This window comes from Tenebrio molitor, chromosome 5, assembly GCF_963966145.1.
Source record: "Tenebrio molitor chromosome 5, icTenMoli1.1, whole genome shotgun sequence".
Classification (NCBI taxonomy): Eukaryota; Metazoa; Arthropoda; class Insecta; order Coleoptera; family Tenebrionidae; genus Tenebrio; species Tenebrio molitor.
The window spans coordinates 3572650-3591849 of record NC_091050.1 but is presented as its reverse complement, the minus strand read 5'-3'; the positions used below and the strand labels follow the sequence as shown (position 1 = coordinate 3591849).

The window sequence follows — 19200 nt, the reverse complement described above, 5'->3', positions numbered from 1 at the left end:
TTTTAAATTTCACCAATTCCAGAAGTTCGTCATCAGGTATTACTAAAAAATTGAACAGGTCGCTAGACACTAAAAATAATTATTGATATCGCATCAATCAGCGAAAAGTTTACTTGGAATTTTGACCCCGGCAACGCAGAATTGTAAAACACCTTAAATAAAAAACAAATATTGAGAAATATGCAAATTAAAAATGTCTCGTATAAGTGCTTTTTAAAATAAATTTGTATACGTGAAATCAAATGAAGAAAAGTATGACCAGACATAGCGCGAATATGGCTTTGACTCCTTGAGTACTTTATAACAGCCCTACGCAAACCCCAATAAAAGTAATGCCGATCAGATGTTGAGAATGGTTACTGGAGATGAAGTTTTTTGTAAAGAATCTAGGAGGTAAACCATTTTATAGTCTGTTGCGGTTGAGTGTCGTAAAAACTGGGAAAAGCTAATCAAACAATTAAGCCATATTCGCACTATATTTCTGGTGGTACTTTACACTTTGATGGCTAATTTATTCCAAATTTTAAATCAATTTGGAATACTTTTTCGTAAAAATGTTTTAGAGAAAAGTTTCACAAATTAGCGAGTTCTTCCACTGGTTAAAATTAACACACGTATTTCAGATACACCCTGTATATCAATTTTCATTAACGTTATTTTTCATGTTCTTCTTGTTTGTTAGTAATTATTATCAAAACGCTGACAAACACGGATTTGTGTATTTTTTTCGGCTTATATGTATTTTAGGTATACCTTTTCTTAAAATACTAAAGCATAAAATGTTTACTATATTAATAGTTATTTATGCAACGAGGTTCTGTGTAAATTGGTCTTTTCTAATTGCCCGAGAGGCCAGATTGAAATACGAGCGTAGCGAGAAATTAGAAAAGCCCAATTTGCACAAAAACGAGTTGCATACAAAATTTTATTGTTTGAAACGACGTCCCCAAAGCTTCCAAATCTATTAAAAATGATTTCGCATTTGTTTTTGACAGTTTTGACAAATTTTTCAAGAAATGTCTAGGGCAACGGTTGGTTATCTGCTATTTTTTTTCTTTAGAGCAGTAAGGAGGCAGTTTACAAAGGAGAAAAATGAGAATTTGTGACAGTTGAAAACAATAATAGTATATGTATTATGATGTTGATAACTTAAATTCTAATTAAATTCTACATTTTGACTCTACTCAAGTGGAAAAACGCTTAAACAAGTGTATTATTTTAAATGTGCTACGTTGTAATTTTTTTGTTAAGTTTTTCTAGATTTTACAATTATTATCAAAAAATTGAACGCAACTAGCAAATAAAAAAATTCTACGATATAATTATTAATTTGTAATTCCCAGTCAATTTGATAGTGCTTATCAAACTTTTATAACCATCAATTTAACAAACAGTTTTTTCTAATCATATTCTAAAAATAACCTTAAATTTGCCACCATGCATTTTTTCAGTGGACTATAAGGTTGAAAATAACTGTTTAATTACTTAACAATGATTACTTATTACATTTACCATTTTTGTCCATCTCACCTAATGGAGGAGAAAAATGTAATTTAAGATACTAGAGGTCCATACACTGCCGTAGAAGCTAGCGCTAGAGGGTGCAAAATCGAATTACTTCTTGCCTTTGATTACACTTAACATTTGAAAATTAACCGCAGAAACACAGATTGGTTTCTGGATACCACGTAACATTTATAATATTCAGCAAACCAACAAAAAAATCATGAAAACTGAAATATTTATACCTGTTTCATTATAAAATTTGAAATTTTTACAGACTGTTCTACATTCCTGAATTTTTAGATTATTTTAAACGGATTAAAAGTGGGTGTTTTAGCTCGGGCGGTCAAACTTGACTCACCCGGTATAGTAGTTTTATGAACAAAAACAGGTTTGTGTTTGATTAACGTCCATAAATCTCAGAAGATTTGTTTTATCTACAAAAAATTGCCAAATTTATCGTGATAAAATTTATAATTTGCTTAGTTGGGTAATTTAATCGCGTTCCGCCGCTGACTTCTGATTAAATAAGAGTTGGCAAACTCTCAGTACGCAGTCGCAAAACGTCGCCCCAATTTCGACGTTTAAAGATAAACTTAAGAAATAATTTTGTTGGACAATATTCTTAAATTGAACATGTAAATGGGGACGGCGCTTTTGCAGAAATCTATTGGGACAAACAAGAAAACTGTGAACGAACGACAATGTGTCACGTGTAACTTGCCACATGCAACAGTTACACTGTTTTTATCGGGTTCTCTCACACACGTGGCAACATGGTACGGAATGTAAAACACCAAGGTTGAGATATAAATAGAAAATCTTTATTATAAATAAATCCATTTTTTCATAGCAATTCACAAATAGAGTTGGAACGACGACGCACATGTGCTCTGATGGTGTTGCGTAGCATTTTCGTAGGCCCTATGGATTCAAATAGAATCTTCCGATTTATTATTAACCTAAGGAACTGCTGATTTAGTTAAAAATAAACGTTACTCTCGCTACAGACGGACAACCACAGTCAGATGGAGCTGTATATAATTCTGCGGAATTACGTACCTCCACAATACAAACATATTTCATTTTATACAGATGGAGACTTTAGAAACCATTACATTGATAAAAATAATATTCGCAAATTCAGGAAAAATGCTTTCTTTAATACTAGACTTATTAATGTAGAATGTAGAAATAATTTGTTAACTGTCCTAAAAAAAGTATAATTCAGTTCGTAATATAATTTGTTACTCTAGTCTAGACAGATAAAATTAAAATTATGCCTTATCACTACAAATTGCAAAAAAACATCTTGCGTTAATGTAATTTAAAATCTTAAAACAAAATTTCGACTAAGATTATGATTATAAAACCAAAAAATAAATACTGCAAGAGTGCAAGAATAAGAAGCGAATGGGCCCTATTTAGTACCTACGCTTGTCTACCAGAATTGTCCAGAGGATGACGTAAACATTGAACAAAAACCGTGAAGAAAATATATACTGGGTGTCCGCGCGAAAAATTCGGATGCATTTATTTCTGGTATATTTAACGGTATAAATTATGATGTGAGTTATTCCATAGGGAAACATAACTGGGTATAGTTGCCACAACACTCAACACTCTTCGACTAGGGATGGCTATCCCAACCTATTTAAAAATTTTAAATTAGACTATATTTAAATGATGGATAATGAAAGAGGGCAACTTTTTAGTACGTCTCTGCAAAAAAGTGATACGTTACAAAGGAAAGTTTGTGAAATGTTTGACTTTGAAATTAAAAAAATTGAATACAAACTTTCCTTTGTAACCTATAATTTTTTTTTACGCAGACGTAATAAAAAAGATATCTTTTTTCATAACTAGCCATTAAAAATATAACTTCTTTCTTAACAATGCATATTTAAATAGAGAAATAGACGCAGAAAAACGCATTTAAAGGATCCCCCAACCAACGCGGACATTCGCGTCGGTCGCCAATATTCGCGCCGCTAAAAAAATCGCATCATGATAAATCTGCACGTTCAGGCTGGCACGAATTTTTCCGCATTTTAACAGCGTTTTTAATGCTTTTATTTGCAGCGGATTGATTCACGATCAGACGCGTTTTTCTTTGGTTATTATCCTATACGTATTATACAATCACATGAATATTACAAAAATATTAGGAAAAAGGACAAAAATGACAATTTAGACTGAAATAGGAAAAGAATTAACCGAAAATGTGCAAACAATGAAAGTGCTTCTTCTTCATCCAGCGATGAAGAAGTTGCGATGTTGATGATATTATTCGTAAAGCACTGAAAATCTGACGAAATTTTGTGCGATTTATTTCGCTACGGTGTGAAGTATCTCCCGGATTCCGCCGCGGATTCTCAGCGAAAGTTTCGCATTGGTGTGGGGGATGCATATACATTTGCTAAGAACTTGTAATAGGAATATTAAATATTTTCCATTGTTAAATAATAGTATATTATGTTATAAGGAGTACAAATGAAGTTTTATGTGCTGAGGCTGGTAGTTCATTCGGCAGCCAAACCAGTCAAGTAACCACACTAAAAATTTTAACACTAAACTTCTGCTGGTATTGCAGATCTGTATTTCTTAACGTTTATTTTTTGTTTCTTTTGCTGTATAGTCCAACAAATACCATAACGATACGATTTTAGCAAACTCACGATTAGAAAATGATAAGTATTTTCATAAAATTTACTTCAGTATTCAAGCAAATACTCCATCCTGCTTTGGAGAGAAATATGGTAGCCTTCACGGGGAAAATTTCTAATATACCTGATTTGCAGGTAGCTGTAATTATTTATTTTACAAACAAATTTGCAAGTACAGTTGACATTAAATGTGTTAAATAATTAGTATGAGTTGAAGTAATAAACATGTTTGCTGACGTTCCTGTACTGCTAAAAAAGACCTATATTTGTGATGTTTAAAAATATCAATCTTTCTTCTTCGTAAATTTATTCGGATTATTTTTTTTCTTTTCGACGACTTTTATTAGACCGGAATAAATCGGCTTTTGCTAGACCTGAAAAAACTGTCCGATCTGCTGCTTACAACGAATTACCTAATGATTTGGTTTCGGGGAATCTAGCAATAACTGTCTTGATTTTTCTTGGATGGCAGACTTTTAGGGTGATATTTCGTCTATTTTTTGTAATCATGCGATTACAAATACTTTTCGTTGTGTTTATGGAACTAATTGACAACATATGCAATTATGTTGGTAAATGTCGTTGTTGCTCAAGACGTGTTGTCCTGCAATAACAGAATGCTTCGATCAATTTTAAGCAACTCCATTGTTATTATCCCTCCACCACCCGGCGGCACGGCAATTTTGCCGGAGTACATACACTATTACGGATATTACTATCAAGTAATAGTGCAGTGCTAATCACAATAATTACCGGCGTCTCGCCTCCACATTTTGACTTTGTTGTGTTTTATTATGTTCTGTGTCAATGTTAAGGAAAAAAAAAATTGTTTCACAGTCTAGGACTGGCTTTGCAAATTTATGACTACAGTCAGCCAACAATATTACCTCGATGTCTCAAAATATCGTGGCCATTGGTCTCCTTTCAACTTTTTGAGTTTTCAACTTTCACTGCACTGATTGCAGCTTCGATTCAGAACTCTATTCACACATACGTTACCTCTTGATAGTGATTACCTACGTGGTGAATAATTCTAATAAAGAAAATTTCGTAGACTTTAATCATTAGTCTCGATGAACTTTTTGGTACCAATTCATCATCTTCGATCGATTCTTATCTCTGCTGGAAAATTCGTGTCCAGTGTTTGCCGTAAAAGACGGTACAAAGACCAAAGACGATACAAAATATCCACCTTGTATCATGTGACCTTGAAAATCTCCTTTGCTTTCTTCTGTTTCTTTTGTGAACACATCCTTACCTTAAACGGTCAGCCTCATTGATTATTATCAAATAACCCTTGCCAATATCAATTTTCCGCTAGCAGCAAGGTACCTACAAGGTTTTACATATCTTTATATGTATAAAATATGTATTGTAATAAACGAGGAATAATTGACACGCCTGAATTTTCCGAATTGGTAGCTGTCACAACGATGGAGTCTCGAAGGTGTTTCCTTGTCGTTCTAGCGACAGTGTCGGATCGAATAAAAAGGAAATGTCTCACGGCCCGGATTTGGTTAGATAGAAAGTTGTCGGTGAGAGAAGGCGACGATTGAAAGACAGGTTAAAGCAAAAAAGCATAAACTTTAATTTCTTTTTGTAGTGTCTTTTTAATTTCGTTTAAATAATGATGTAATTTGTTCTTATTGTTTTTATAGTTTCTTTAAATCGTCGAATCTACTTTGAAAAAATGTTAAAATATGAATAGTTAATTTGTTAAAAGTAACCCTTTAATATGTATAACCGAAGTTTATCGCTATTATTTCTTACATTTACTGTTTACTTTATGTGAATACATAGTTGAAAACTCATGCAACGCTAAAACAACCTTCAAATAGACTTCATCTGGACAAAATGTGGATACATTAGTTGTATTGTGGAAGTTCACGTAATAAATTTAATTGACCCTTTTTTTACCCCTATTTTGACACTTCGCTCAAGGAATAATCATCAATCGAAACGAAAGGGTGAGTGAAAATGTTTTTGCGCGATAACAACTTTACAGTTTTTTTGAAGAAAGAACGCCAGCTGTTGTAATACTTACGGTTTTCACTGTTTTCATTCGAGCATTTGAATCGTATTAAGTTTTTTTTTAACTGTTTCAATTGTCTTTCGTCTTATTTCTAAACTAACAAGTACTTTCCCAGTAAATAAAAACATGTTAATTTGTGCTTGTACCTCTTTTACATTTTATTCATAAAAAGGTATCAATATAATGGGGGTTATTATAATAAAAATGGGATGATACTGATAAAAAACGGAAAATTCTTGGGGTTACAAAACCGAAAAAAGGATGAGTTTGTACGTATGAAATATTTACAGAGACTAGAGCTTATTGGCCTTAATATGAAGGATGTATTTTCACATTGTTTAAAATTATTTTGTGCGTTAAAACACAAAAATCCGAATTTTTAAACTGTAAAACGTTTAAAAAAAAATCAACATCATCGGTAAAATAAAAATTATTTGAAGGAAAATGTACAACAAATGAAAAAATACACCCCAGGGATTACACAAATAATTACGTTAAAAACAGATCTTTGAAAAAACTGTACAATCTAGAGAGCTATAATATAGAGAGATTATCGTCGATATGTCATGCAGACCTACAATATCTGCTTAAAAAAGAACAGAGTATCAAAATATAATATAACTAAATACAAAATACACTAAACACGAGGGAAATTAGTTTCCATTGCACTTATACTAAAAAAAAAAAGTCAACCAATATAACTTATCATAAATTACAGATTCTTAAGTTACAAAACATACTCTACGGTTGTGTCATATAATTCCTACCAGTCAATTTTACAATTTAAATCTTATAAACTACAGGGCACAAAGTGTCCATTGCATTGAGTCTCCAATAGTTTAACAGAGACTTCCACTATTGTTATCTTATTTAGAAGCTATAAAAAGAAAAATTAAGTTGCTTAACAACGCCAAATGCAATATAATTTCGCAGATACCATACTGGAAGTCCAAACTACTACTTATATTTGATCGTAACTAAAATCAGGCATATTATAATCATTTTACTATTGTTGCAACCTACTTTTACGAATAGGAACGTTTAGATGCTTGTTTTTTTTTCGTTTTTGTAATAAACTATTTATAAGCTATTAAAATTATGTTTTGGAAGTGCTATTTATTGTGACTTATAATTGTTTTAAATTATCCTGATCTATTGTAGTAGTTTATGTCTGTTTACTTCTCAAAGGTACAATGTATTATGTGAACCGGAGTAATTACGACCTACACGAACTGCACATAAAGTAAATCGCTCTAAATTAAAACAGCTGTTTTTACTTATGTTTTTTAAACGTAGGTAATAATAAACTGAACAAAGTAAAATAATCTTAAATAAATACTACTAGTTTCAACAAGGCAAAATACAATTTTCAAAAAAAGGAAATGAGATCAGCTGTGATCACACGACTTGAACGATTTAAAAAAGGTGTTATATAATTCTTAAAATAAGGAGCGATTTATTTTACAAACGAGGTGTATTTAAAAGTACGGAATTCACTTTTCCTATGAAAATTCTAGTATTTTAATCACAAGATAATTACAACAAAATTTACACTAGACGCGCCTCTTGTCGACAGTCAAACCACGCAATTAAAAATTACTTTGACGTTCAATGTTCAGATCAAGTTCCACTCGTTAAAGATCCGTAAAACACCGAAGAAACTATAAATGTAAACTTATTGCTTTTTTGTGTAATAAAAGTCATCACAAAAACAATGATTCCTAACACAAGCCTTGTTTTTATTTAAATTTTTGCGACAGAGTAGGGTACCTAATTTACTTTATAAATATTTAAATAATCGCTATTTATCCTGGTCATGGTATTTTACTTTTATGTCACGTATGTGGTCATTAATAACGTATCTACTACTTTTAAAAATTAAGGGTACGTAACACTAGACATCCTGCAGCAGCCTACAAACTATACCTCACCTGCAGGCATATTACTGCAACAAACCGAGTGACGAATGGTCCAGTTTAAGTCAGTTTTGTAATGGGGATAAAAAGATTGCCGTATAAGTGAATGGAAACGGGCTTACATAACTAATACTTAACTAAGTTAGAGAGCTGGGTTAGGTGGGCTATCACAAGGGCTTACGTTAGTGAGTTACAGCTCTTTGGCTCTTTCTTATTTGTGCTGTTTTGTGCTACGTACACAAGACAAATAACAATAGTTGAGTATTTTTCGTAGGCCTAACGGAGCTGCAGATATGTTCAGTAGGGCGTAAACCGATTATAACCACTACGATAAACAGCAGCCTGGAACAGATGCATAATTAAGTCTTCGGCTTGTTAACTTTTGATTACATACCCCGTATCCGGCCATGGGCCCTATCCCGTGTCCAAGATAAGGATCGGCATAATCCCGGCCATAACCAGCGACTGCGGCATAGCCAGCGACGGGTTGAGCAGCGCCGTAACGTGCCGCAACTGCCGTATAGGTGGCCGCAGCGGCGTAACTCGCCTGTTGGGCAGTTGATAGAGGTGTTTTTAATAGAGGTGTTGCGGCCGCAGCAGCCTAGAACAAAGAGCCATGCACAGCCATGCACATCTAAAGCCGCTAGATGCAGACACATCAAGGCTGTGCTATGTACAACATAATTTTGATTCAAAATCTAGAATTTATCACTTCCAGATTTTGAACCAAAATGAGATAATCGTGAACGTACATTTAAAAATTAATTACGATTTATTAACACCCCTAAAGGTGAAATTAGATTGTTAATTACATTCACTTTAATATTAAAAAATCAATTCTTCAACAATCTTAAGACAACAGAGGTTGCTTATAGTAATCGGTCTCACTTGAGCAAGACAGCATTCGGGATGTATGCACTTGAGCATGCGAAAAAATGAATTATGAGAAGATAAAACTCTAAATGTGACTAATAATAAAAATGGAAACTTATAACACATAAATATGTGTAGAAAAGTAACCTTATTTATTAACTTTCATTATAATAGTATAAATCATAGATAACAAAACATTCTTTAAATGATTCGCTTTTTGCAGAAATCAACACGTTTCGTCAACGATTAAAGTAAGATATAGATCCCACATTTGATCAATTTAATACATATTTCCAAAATAACAAAAAAATCCCAAATTAAAAGTATTCTAGCATGTTATAAAATATTAATAGTAATACAAACATAATCTGTAATCACATAATATGACTTTGAATTTGCGAATTACGATGACTCATTCATATAAGAACTGTTCCCTTCGTTCATGACAACTATATTGTCATTATAAATGATTGTCTTATCGCAGTAGGCGTTGGTGACGTAGTTGAATGTGCCGCAAGCCTTATAACATGAGTGAGACTAGCATCGCCGATAGGTAGCGCTGCTGGCGGTAGTGTAAATTTGTCTACTAGTTTGTCTAACGTTGCGAAGCTAGCGGCAGATCCCAAATTTATGTGGGTTTTCAACGCCAACTGCGATGGGACAATCATTTATAATGATCCTGTACCACTGTTTTGTTGTGGTCACTTTGACAAAAAATCATCAGAAAAAGTTCGACAAGTTTTTCATAAAATAGATAATAATCAAATTTTTTTATTTGTATCAGCTCGATATTGAAATATCGAAATTAAGCCATGCGAGTATCATTTTCTTGTTAAATAATTCATTTTTTGTGGAAAAATCGGTCTGAAATTGAAATTTCACTGCCACCATTTTTACTTTTAAAAATCGATTACACGCATGTACGACATGGGCGTAAATCAGAATTTAATAATCAAAAAAAAAAAAACCTGGAGGTTTTGCCATTAAAAAAAATGGCGATGTCATCATCACGCGGAAACGGAAAAAGCCGGAAAAATTTAAATTATGAAAAAACGTTTCTTATGCCCGGTTTCTGGAATGGCGAAATAACTAACTGGGCGGTTAAATCAAGCGTTGCTATAGACACGCTAGAAAGTAACCAATCACATTACATTTATCGTAGAGTTAACTAACTGGCTCGAGCTCGGTAAAATTGTTTCCAGAAACTTAAAAAAATAAAAATAACTATTGGCGTATAATGGTATGGTTTTTACTACCTATTAGTACACAATGTCGAACTTCGTCTTTATGTTATTCATTTGAATTCCATAATGACATAATTTACCACATTAGTGTAAAACTATGTCATTATGTATTTGTAGTAGATAAAATATCAATTTCAATCAATATCAACGTGTTTTTAATACATATCATTTTGCAACGACGTATATATTTGCGCAGTTTCTTTATTTACAGCGGGTTGTCTGAAACCATACTTGTTTTACCGTAAATTTAATCGAAAAATTTGTAATTTTCAAAAACAAGGATTTCATGAAGTTACAATGTTGAGCTGAAGACCCATCTACATCCTTAGTTTAGTGAAATGAATGACAAGTGAAAATAAAATTCTATTACAATAGTAATAAACCACTTGTGTCGAGACCGAAAGTCAACTTATCGTCATATTTATAACTTAGTGTAAATTGTTAAAATATGGTTTTTCAATAAAGAAAAAATGTGCATGCAATAGTTACTTGTGAAACACGAAATCTATAAAAAGTTAATATCAATGAATCGTTGAAACAGTAAGACACATAATTATAGTGAATTTTAAATATGTAATAAAATGGTTGTTATACTATTATATTATATGAAACTGAAAATATCTTGAGTAAATTAACACTCCTTTAAAAAAAGCAAGAAAAAAAATTGAAAACATCTTGCGTAAATTAATCCTCCTTTAAAAAATTGCAAGACATTTTCATTATAAAATGCAAGTACATCCGTATCTCTTTCAAATGGTCTTAAAATCATTAATAGTAATTTTACTTGAGTACAAAGTAAATTGTTATTCCATATGTCGATGAGTGGCTACTTTAAAAGTTAATCAAAAACTGATTCGGACAGATTACAAATAAAAGCATAAACTAAAATTATCTTTGCACATGAAGTTTCTTTCATATTTTTAAATTTTCATGCAGTTCTTTTCCATAAATCATAAATTGATATCAAGTTTTATACATCCGAAGATGTTCAAGAAAGCAAAAATAGAATATGCATATTTACGTTGCGACTGATATACCGGGACATATTTTTAACTTTGAACATAGTCCATACTTAGTCCCTACGTTCAGTATCGAGTGTTCATTTAAATTTCCGGTCAAAGTTGGCGTTGAAGAGTCAATTGTGAACACAATACCGATTACTGATCACGGATCAGCTGTTTAAATCTTACGTTTTTACATGAGTGGTGCGTTCGCAATCGACTCTTCAACGCCAACTTTGACCGGAAATTTAAATGAACACCCGATACCTACTTATAATAAATTATATAACACTATCGAAAAATGACATGATCAGAAAAGCTCTACCTACTAAAAAAAAAGGGTTGAGCTACCCCAGGTTTAAGAGGTTGTCTACGAAGTTAAGACCCTTTTCACAGGATCAACTTTTTGCAACACTGCAATATGTAGTTAGGATCTTACGGGACCTTTCACACGGTCATCAGGCGAGGTAAGCAACTCTGGAATGTCAAAAACAGGTCCCTTGAAACTTTGCACCACTCTCGCAACGGTTGTCAACAGTAGTTCTGTAGAAAGTGTTTCTTTTCACATGAACTACTTATTTACTAGCAACCGTGGGAGCTTAAAGCCAGTTAAAAGACACTCCTTTTTCATTTTCTATGGAGAAAAACCTTGCTGAGATCAAGGGATGAGAGGATAGTTGACGTAAGTGGTGTTGCACACAAGTTGATCGTCCGAAAGAGGCATTATAGTCAGACCATAATAGACAATTTCGAATTTATGGAATTATGTTATCCCAGACTTTACACTCGCACATTAAAAAACTACCCATGATTTTTTTGCTTTGTCTCTATATTCCTAAAAACTTGTTTTTAACTTTTAAATTAAAGCCACTTTCGAACAAATTGGAATAAATGACTTAGTTTATATATTACCGTAATTTATTTATTGTCTGTTAGTTTTTCTTTCTTACCTGTAATCTATAATTAGGATCCGCTGCATGTGCAGCCAGAAATGGATCGTAATAGACGCTGCCATCAACTGGTAATGTATTTAGAACTGGAGTATAACCGTGTAAAGCTCCAGCTAGAGGAGTTGGGTGCCTCGCGAAGGCAGCAGCAGCTGCTGCAGCAGCGGCCGGATATGCTGCTCTCGCTCTTCCACGTTGTATGGCCGCTACTCCTGCCCTCAATGTTGCATCTGACCATTGTATCACCGGAACTACAACAAACATTAGCGTAGATATTGAATTATATTTACAATGGAGGGAAAATTACCTGTTGGAAGCGTTGGCGGTTTTTTAGTTTGTACTCTTGCAGTTGCATTATTAACCTAGCAAGGATAAAAGAAAAAACGTGTAAATAAATGAGTTTAATCAAATCTAATATAACCACTCGTTCTTTTGAAATATTTAATCATATAATTACACGAACAAGTGATTACATTAGATACAGTAAGGATGTGTTCAAGTGTTTCAACACTTTACAGTCCTTACTGGTGCCTAAATGTTAACAATCTTAATTTCTTATTTATTGTAAAGAAAATTCCATATTACTTTTGGGCTACTTTTCCAAAACATAAGGGGTGTATATAAAATGAAATCACAAACTAATATATCGATTCCTAATGTCACAATTTGTTATAGATGGTGTATGTATAATGCCTAAGATCAAAATTCAAAATAATATTTCAATATCGCTTTTGAAGGCGGACAGAAATGACAAAATAATCGTAAAAATATGGTAATAGCCATTAATGTTATAAATTAAAATAATAAAATAAACTAATAAAACAAATTATGATTAATTTATGTATACTACATATTTTATATTTAAATTATTTAATGGAAAATTATTTTATAAAGTAATATGAAATTTTTACAAAAAATCACTTTAATAATTTCATATGAAATATGGAGAAACGAAAATAAACTAACTTTATTTTTAATATTTGATTCGTTGCCAAAACATTGAATATCAAATAAATATTAGAAATTTTACATCATAAATCTGACACGAACTTGAATCTGAATATAATTTTTATAGGTATTTTTATAGTTTCTTAATTAAGGAACACCCAACAACAACTCATTACCGAAAAATTACATTATACAGCAATTTTACTCGTCGGCTTGAAGAAACTTAGTTGATCACAACAAATTAAACAAGTCATGCTTAATGGCATTTCACAGCTTAATTTGCAGCAAGTTTACAAAGAACCGCTAATCGCGAGATTCTTAAGCATTACCCATCCTGAAATAAATTCTCTAATTTTATCAATTACCGTGTATTTAAAAAATCTATCTAATTAAAAACATCGGTAAGTGCTGCAACTTTATGATCCGAAAATTTTAAATAGTAGTGCAGTAATGGTTATAGGGCAACATTTTGATATTTAGATATCTGGTATGAACAATTTTATTTTGTTATGCTTTCGATAATAGTTTTATTTGGGTAAGTAATATATTTACACTTTAATCGACAAATCTAATAATTATACAGGGTGTATCTGAAATACGTGTGTTAATTTTAACCAGTGAAAGAACTCGTCAATTTATAAAACTTTTCTCTATAACATTTTTACGAAAAAGCATTACAAATCGATTTAAAATTTGGAATAAATTAGCCATCAAAGTATATACCCGCCTGTGGGTAAGAGCGAAAATTTTCTGTTGTGGTAGAAACGGAGCCTTCAAAAAGTCAAAAAGTTATAGATGTTTTTTCATGAATGTTCGTTTTTTATTATTTTTTTTTTTTGTACCTAAACCTGAATCTGTAATCTAAACTAATAACTTATTGCAATTTGCTTTTTGTTCGCTAAATCTTAAAGACGTTTTGATTTCAAACTAGATGAATGGAATAAACGCCCTATGAAACGAGTTTTTCATACGATTTTTTCTATTTTGCACCTTTTGAGAGGTTTTTAAATCAAAATTCTGGGGAATTTTATGAGGGTTGGCAAAAAACAATGGAAAAACTTGTCGATTTTGGGATATTCGCGCACTTTAGAGGATTCTGGCAGTACCAACATGAAATTGTACTATCGCTATTATAGAACCGCTTTCAGCTGTTACGATACTGTTTTTGGTAACGTAACACTCTATTACGAACGGAAAATAGAAAAAGGGTAAGTTACTGCACTGTATTTATTAGATCGTTTAGCGTTTTTGGTCCCTGTGCACGTAAGATTTATGTTTAGCACTTCTCTTTTATCTACCAGGCTGAAGTTACCTCCTACTTTGAAAAATGGGGAAAAAGCTAAAAGAAAAATTGCCGTACAAGTTATCATTTTTTCCACATGATGAGTTGTCGTTGGGTAAAAGCTTATCTTAACTTAATCTAAACTTACAGGCTAGTTGCTTATGACTAAGGTACGTGTGGTACTGGTGGCTGGAGCGACACCAGGGCCACCACCCCGGCGTGAGGGCCGTGGCGTCGCTCCGCTGGCCTTATCCACTTACCTCCTCGGCGGCCCGTGAACGGGAGGGAGGGGGATCGGAACTACAACTGTCGCGTCATCATCGCAAGTTCGCAAGCCAATTAAATGGCCGACACGGTCTAGAGACAACGTACACACATTGGAGAACCGACAGCTGAGAGTGACTTACAGAACTGATACTGATAACTGAGAGTGTGTGCGGCAAAAGAACGTCAAAACAACACGTGTGAAGCGGGGAGGTGCTACCGGTTAGTCACTAAAGCCAGCAAGCCAGCCACACGGGGGTTTTGACCTTGTTTTACCGGGGAGGGACGGGACAGGCCAGTGCTACACGTAGAGCTATATCATGCACACCTCTATTTTTCTTCCCTCAACCACGGTGCCGTGTAGTCGGTCTCGTGCGCGCTCCGCATCAGCACTATTTGCGAATGTTACAAAACCGAACCCCTGCATGCAGAGACAGACAAGACATGCATTATAAACAGCTCTTCAAACTCGTGCAATGACATGATGACGTTAGACATTAGACATGCCTCTGTCTAGAAGCCTCATTCCACACTCGCTCACTAGTCTTGGCTCTCGGGTTAGACTACTTTACACTGTTAAGCCTCAAGTCGGCGGCGGCATTCTCTCCACGCATCATCAACGTGACGGGAGTGCGCCAGTGCGCCTAGCTATGTACACTACCACTCGCCGCCTCTCTGCTCATATCCATCTACTCGAACCGTCACCACCGGCGCCCTCACCAGGTGAGGGCGAGTGGACGGCACTTCTCTCGCGCGACGATCACCCTGAACTGTGTGTTCCGCCGACCGCTTCCTTCGCCCACCTCCACCACTGAGAAAGATGCCGAAGGTAATTTCCTCTACGGGGATGGAAAAGTAATTCAATTCGAGATTACGACGGCAATTTCCTTCGGTATATTCCATCAAAAAGGAAAACGCAATTCAATTCGTCACATCCAACTCCGCCACAATTCCACTTATCACTTTTTACGTATGTACTACATGTCTTCTCCTTATTCCTCTTCACCTAAGCGTATTCAAGTTAAAATGTTACACCTAATTTTGAAATTATTATTTTGTCTATCTTGCATGATATTAATTTGAGGGATCTAGGGCGATTGTTAGGCACACACACGTAAATGAATTTGTTGTTATGATCAACTACTTGTTATGACTGATGTAACTCCATTAAACCCTCTATCGGTTCATTTCTCAGTGAGCAAGGTACGAAGGTTCAAAGCCTAAGTAGCTAGAACACACAACTCAAAGCCACCGTTTGAAACCAACACAGAACAGAATACAAACAGTACGGGAAACTGACAAGGCAGAAGGAACTAACAGAATCGAGCCTGCACTGGGGCACTCTGTAATTCTTCAGGTGATAGGCTGCAGGATACGAATTAAAATCAATTTCACTTCTTGAGATGACATTAAACCTGCAGTGATCGCCCTGAAGTTAGATTTTAAGTAAATGGATATGAAGATCGGACAGATCATGTCAAATCAAAGACGAACTCAAATAGCTGCTACAGCACAATCATTATATGAAAAAAATCAAATCTCACTACGCCATCATATGTCATATATGTTTAGTAAAAGTCATCAAATTGCACTTGAACGATATTTGTATATAAGATAATACGTATGTATTTATAGTAAATAACATGCATCATATAATAATTACACTGCGATGTAAAATATATTGTGTGAAAGAGCCTACTCAGCTTTGCTGCTATCAAATCTAAGGTGTTGTTATTTACCAGGGTGTTAATCACTGAAAAAGCCCATAGACAAGTGCAAATATGCCCATACATCAGTCTGTACTTAATTGTGCTAAAAACAAGACACTTAATCACAAATTGAAAATTTACTAAAATACATTGTACTCTGTACTATCAAAAACAATCATGCATGTTCCAATTCTGCTACTGCTGCATCTTTATTCAAAGCAACAAAATTTAAATATTTCCAATTTGCAGATAAATAGGAATAGCGCTAACAAAAATGGTAACTAAATCGATTGGTAGCGCTGTGAATGATCTATTCAAACGTTTTAAGTAGGTATCATTTAAACTAAACTACCCAGTATCTGTTCAAAAAACCAGTAAAATGGTGAGTAGCAGGATACGGTGTTCGTATTTTCAAGCATTGCTAACTTCCACTTTTCAAAAATTTATTAGTAGCGTACAGATTTTGTGCTAGGCGTAGAGTTTGTGTTTGGTTTTAAATAAAATAAAAGTAACAATCAAAAATGCTTATTTTAATAAATTGTTCATAATTATTTTCATAACTCGGTTCTGTTGTGCAGATATTTTTATTTTATTAATTGCAAAAGTTGAAGAAAAGCAAATGTAACACATTGAATTTTAAAAGCAACCTGAAAAACTACCATTTCATGCTTTAAAGCTGAAAAGTTAAATCCCACACAACAGTTGTATCAAAAACTTTACACTTGAACTAAAAAAAAGACAACAAAAAAAAAAACCGTTATAAAAATCATTTCAAGTAAAACATGCACAGAACATAACCGATGTATTATGAGCGGAATATGCGGTCACTACTGATCTTTAAATTAATAAGCTTTTTTAACAAAATAAATAGTATTACTACAACTCAAATACAGTCATTAAAAAATATATAGATAAATAATTCACATAAAAATATGATGAAGTTCGAGATGCATATTAAAAAATATTTCTAAAAAATACTGCATTGCTATTTGTCCAACTTCAACGTTCATAGAATTTTTTATGCGTTGTTTTTTAAATAAACACAAAAAGCAACAATGAAATTTCAATTGCCATAAAATTATTACGTATTAATAATTTAGCACGATACATGCATGTACTTTTGATGCAGCAACCCTCATCACAGCAATATAAATTAGGAACTGGAAAATACAAGTGTAATGAATGCATAACTTAATAACTTCGTGCACAAAATTTTGAAGTTTTCTGTTACATTCAGCAAACGTTGTTTTTTGTATTGCAACTCAATAAAGTGGTAAATTTTATCATTTGGATAACTTGACTTGTCAATTCCATCAATTAATAGAGTGCACGATTATAAAGTAGCAATCAATTTATTACAGTGGACTTGCCTTGATATCAATTAACTAGATCTAAATGTTTTACCAAGCCATAAACTAAAAAAACTTAAATACCAAAAAATTAAACGATCTTTACTTGTTATTAAAAAAACCTTCTAAATAGATGTAGGAACCTTTCAATATGGCATAAAAAATGAAACAAAAAAAATATCTCTTTGAATGAATGTCGTTTATTACATCAATCAAGGCATATTATTTCGATACAAAGATTTTGTCCAGACGTCCCTCTCTAAAATGTAATGTAACAAAGAACGGATAAGATTGTAATTGTGTTTCTACAGTTTCAACTCATTCATCTACAATTTCATCCAATTAAAATAAAAAATACATTACCGACTAATGTTATTGTCCACAGTAATTAAATTTTAATGCGATAAATAAAATTACCATTCTTGTGGTTCCAGTGCTACAGAAACGGTTCAGTAAAGAGTAACGCCGATTTACTTGTATTTTCCTGATTGCAAATTTTCACTATAAAAACGAAAAATTTTTCGTGCTTTCACAAAAAAAAAATCTTTATGTTACTGACACTGTAAGCCGTGATCCACAATTCGGGGCCACAATAAAATTTAATACACAACTAAAAATCTAAAGCAACTCTTTTTTTAGCATCGGATGATGTAATGATGTATAAACCGTAATATATTTAGTTTTGATAGCAGCGTATATTATGCGCACGTATAATTAAATGCAAACATTTCTTGGTATGTTTTGCCATTCTTAAACCATATATAAAAACTTTTAATCATGCTCAATACTTTAAGAAAGAATATAAAAGAAATTAAACAGTGTTAAAAAAAATTAACTCTGTAAAGCAAAATTGCAAAATAAAGTCTATTAAATATGTACAATGTTAACAAAGATGATAGTAAAAAAAAACTGAACACAAAAATGGCAGAAGAAATAAAATGGCAGTATTACATGATATCTAGTTAAAAGTGAATAATGCACAGTCTACAGGCTTTAAAAGTGACTAAAATCCCCAATAAACTCATTTAACAATCTTACATAAATTGTTAGCTACCAATTTCCTGAAAAAAAACATGAACAATGAATGTAAATAAATAGCAAAACAACAAACTTGTAAACAATAGTTACAATGCTAGATTAGTTTCAGAATAGAATCCAAGACAAATAATACATTTACAGAATTCAGAGAGTTATTGCAGCAAAACAGATAATTACAAATACAACGTGTGATGTAAACATAAGCAGGTTAATTAAGTTGGAAACTAAAAATTGTAAAATATGTATAGTGGCACTGACTTGTCAAAACGTTGAAAATGTGTGATGTAAGAGAACCAGACATTAGAAATAAAAACAAAATTAAAAGTCTCCTCATTTATAAAAATATTCCAAAAGAATTATTTTGGAGTATTCTTAATTAGAGAAACATCTGCAATAACCTAGAAAAAGTTTAATAGCAACATAGCTGG

The 19200-nt window shown here is 33.0% G+C and overlaps 1 protein-coding gene across 4 annotated transcripts in view; it reads right to left on the bottom strand.

Moving 5' to 3' along the window:
* Positions 1-6334: 6334 nt before the first annotated feature.
* The window catches only part of Rbfox1 (RNA-binding Fox protein 1), a 34693-nt gene continuing 21827 nt past the window's right edge, over positions 6335-19200 (bottom strand). For 2 of the 4 annotated variants that reach the window (XM_069047599.1, XM_069047598.1), the window contains exons 4-8: positions 15005-15097; positions 12490-12544; positions 12186-12433; positions 8512-8718; positions 6335-8459 (exon numbers count right to left, since the gene is read on the bottom strand). In XM_069047599.1, the coding sequence (XP_068903700.1) occupies positions 8415-8459; positions 8512-8718; positions 12186-12433; positions 12490-12544; positions 15005-15097 (648 nt within the window). In that variant the 3' untranslated portion in view covers positions 6335-8414. The remainder of the gene's footprint in view (positions 8460-8511; positions 8719-12185; positions 12434-12489; positions 12545-15004; positions 15098-19200) is intronic. The other 2 variants (XM_069047600.1, XM_069047601.1) reach the window with 2 other exon arrangements.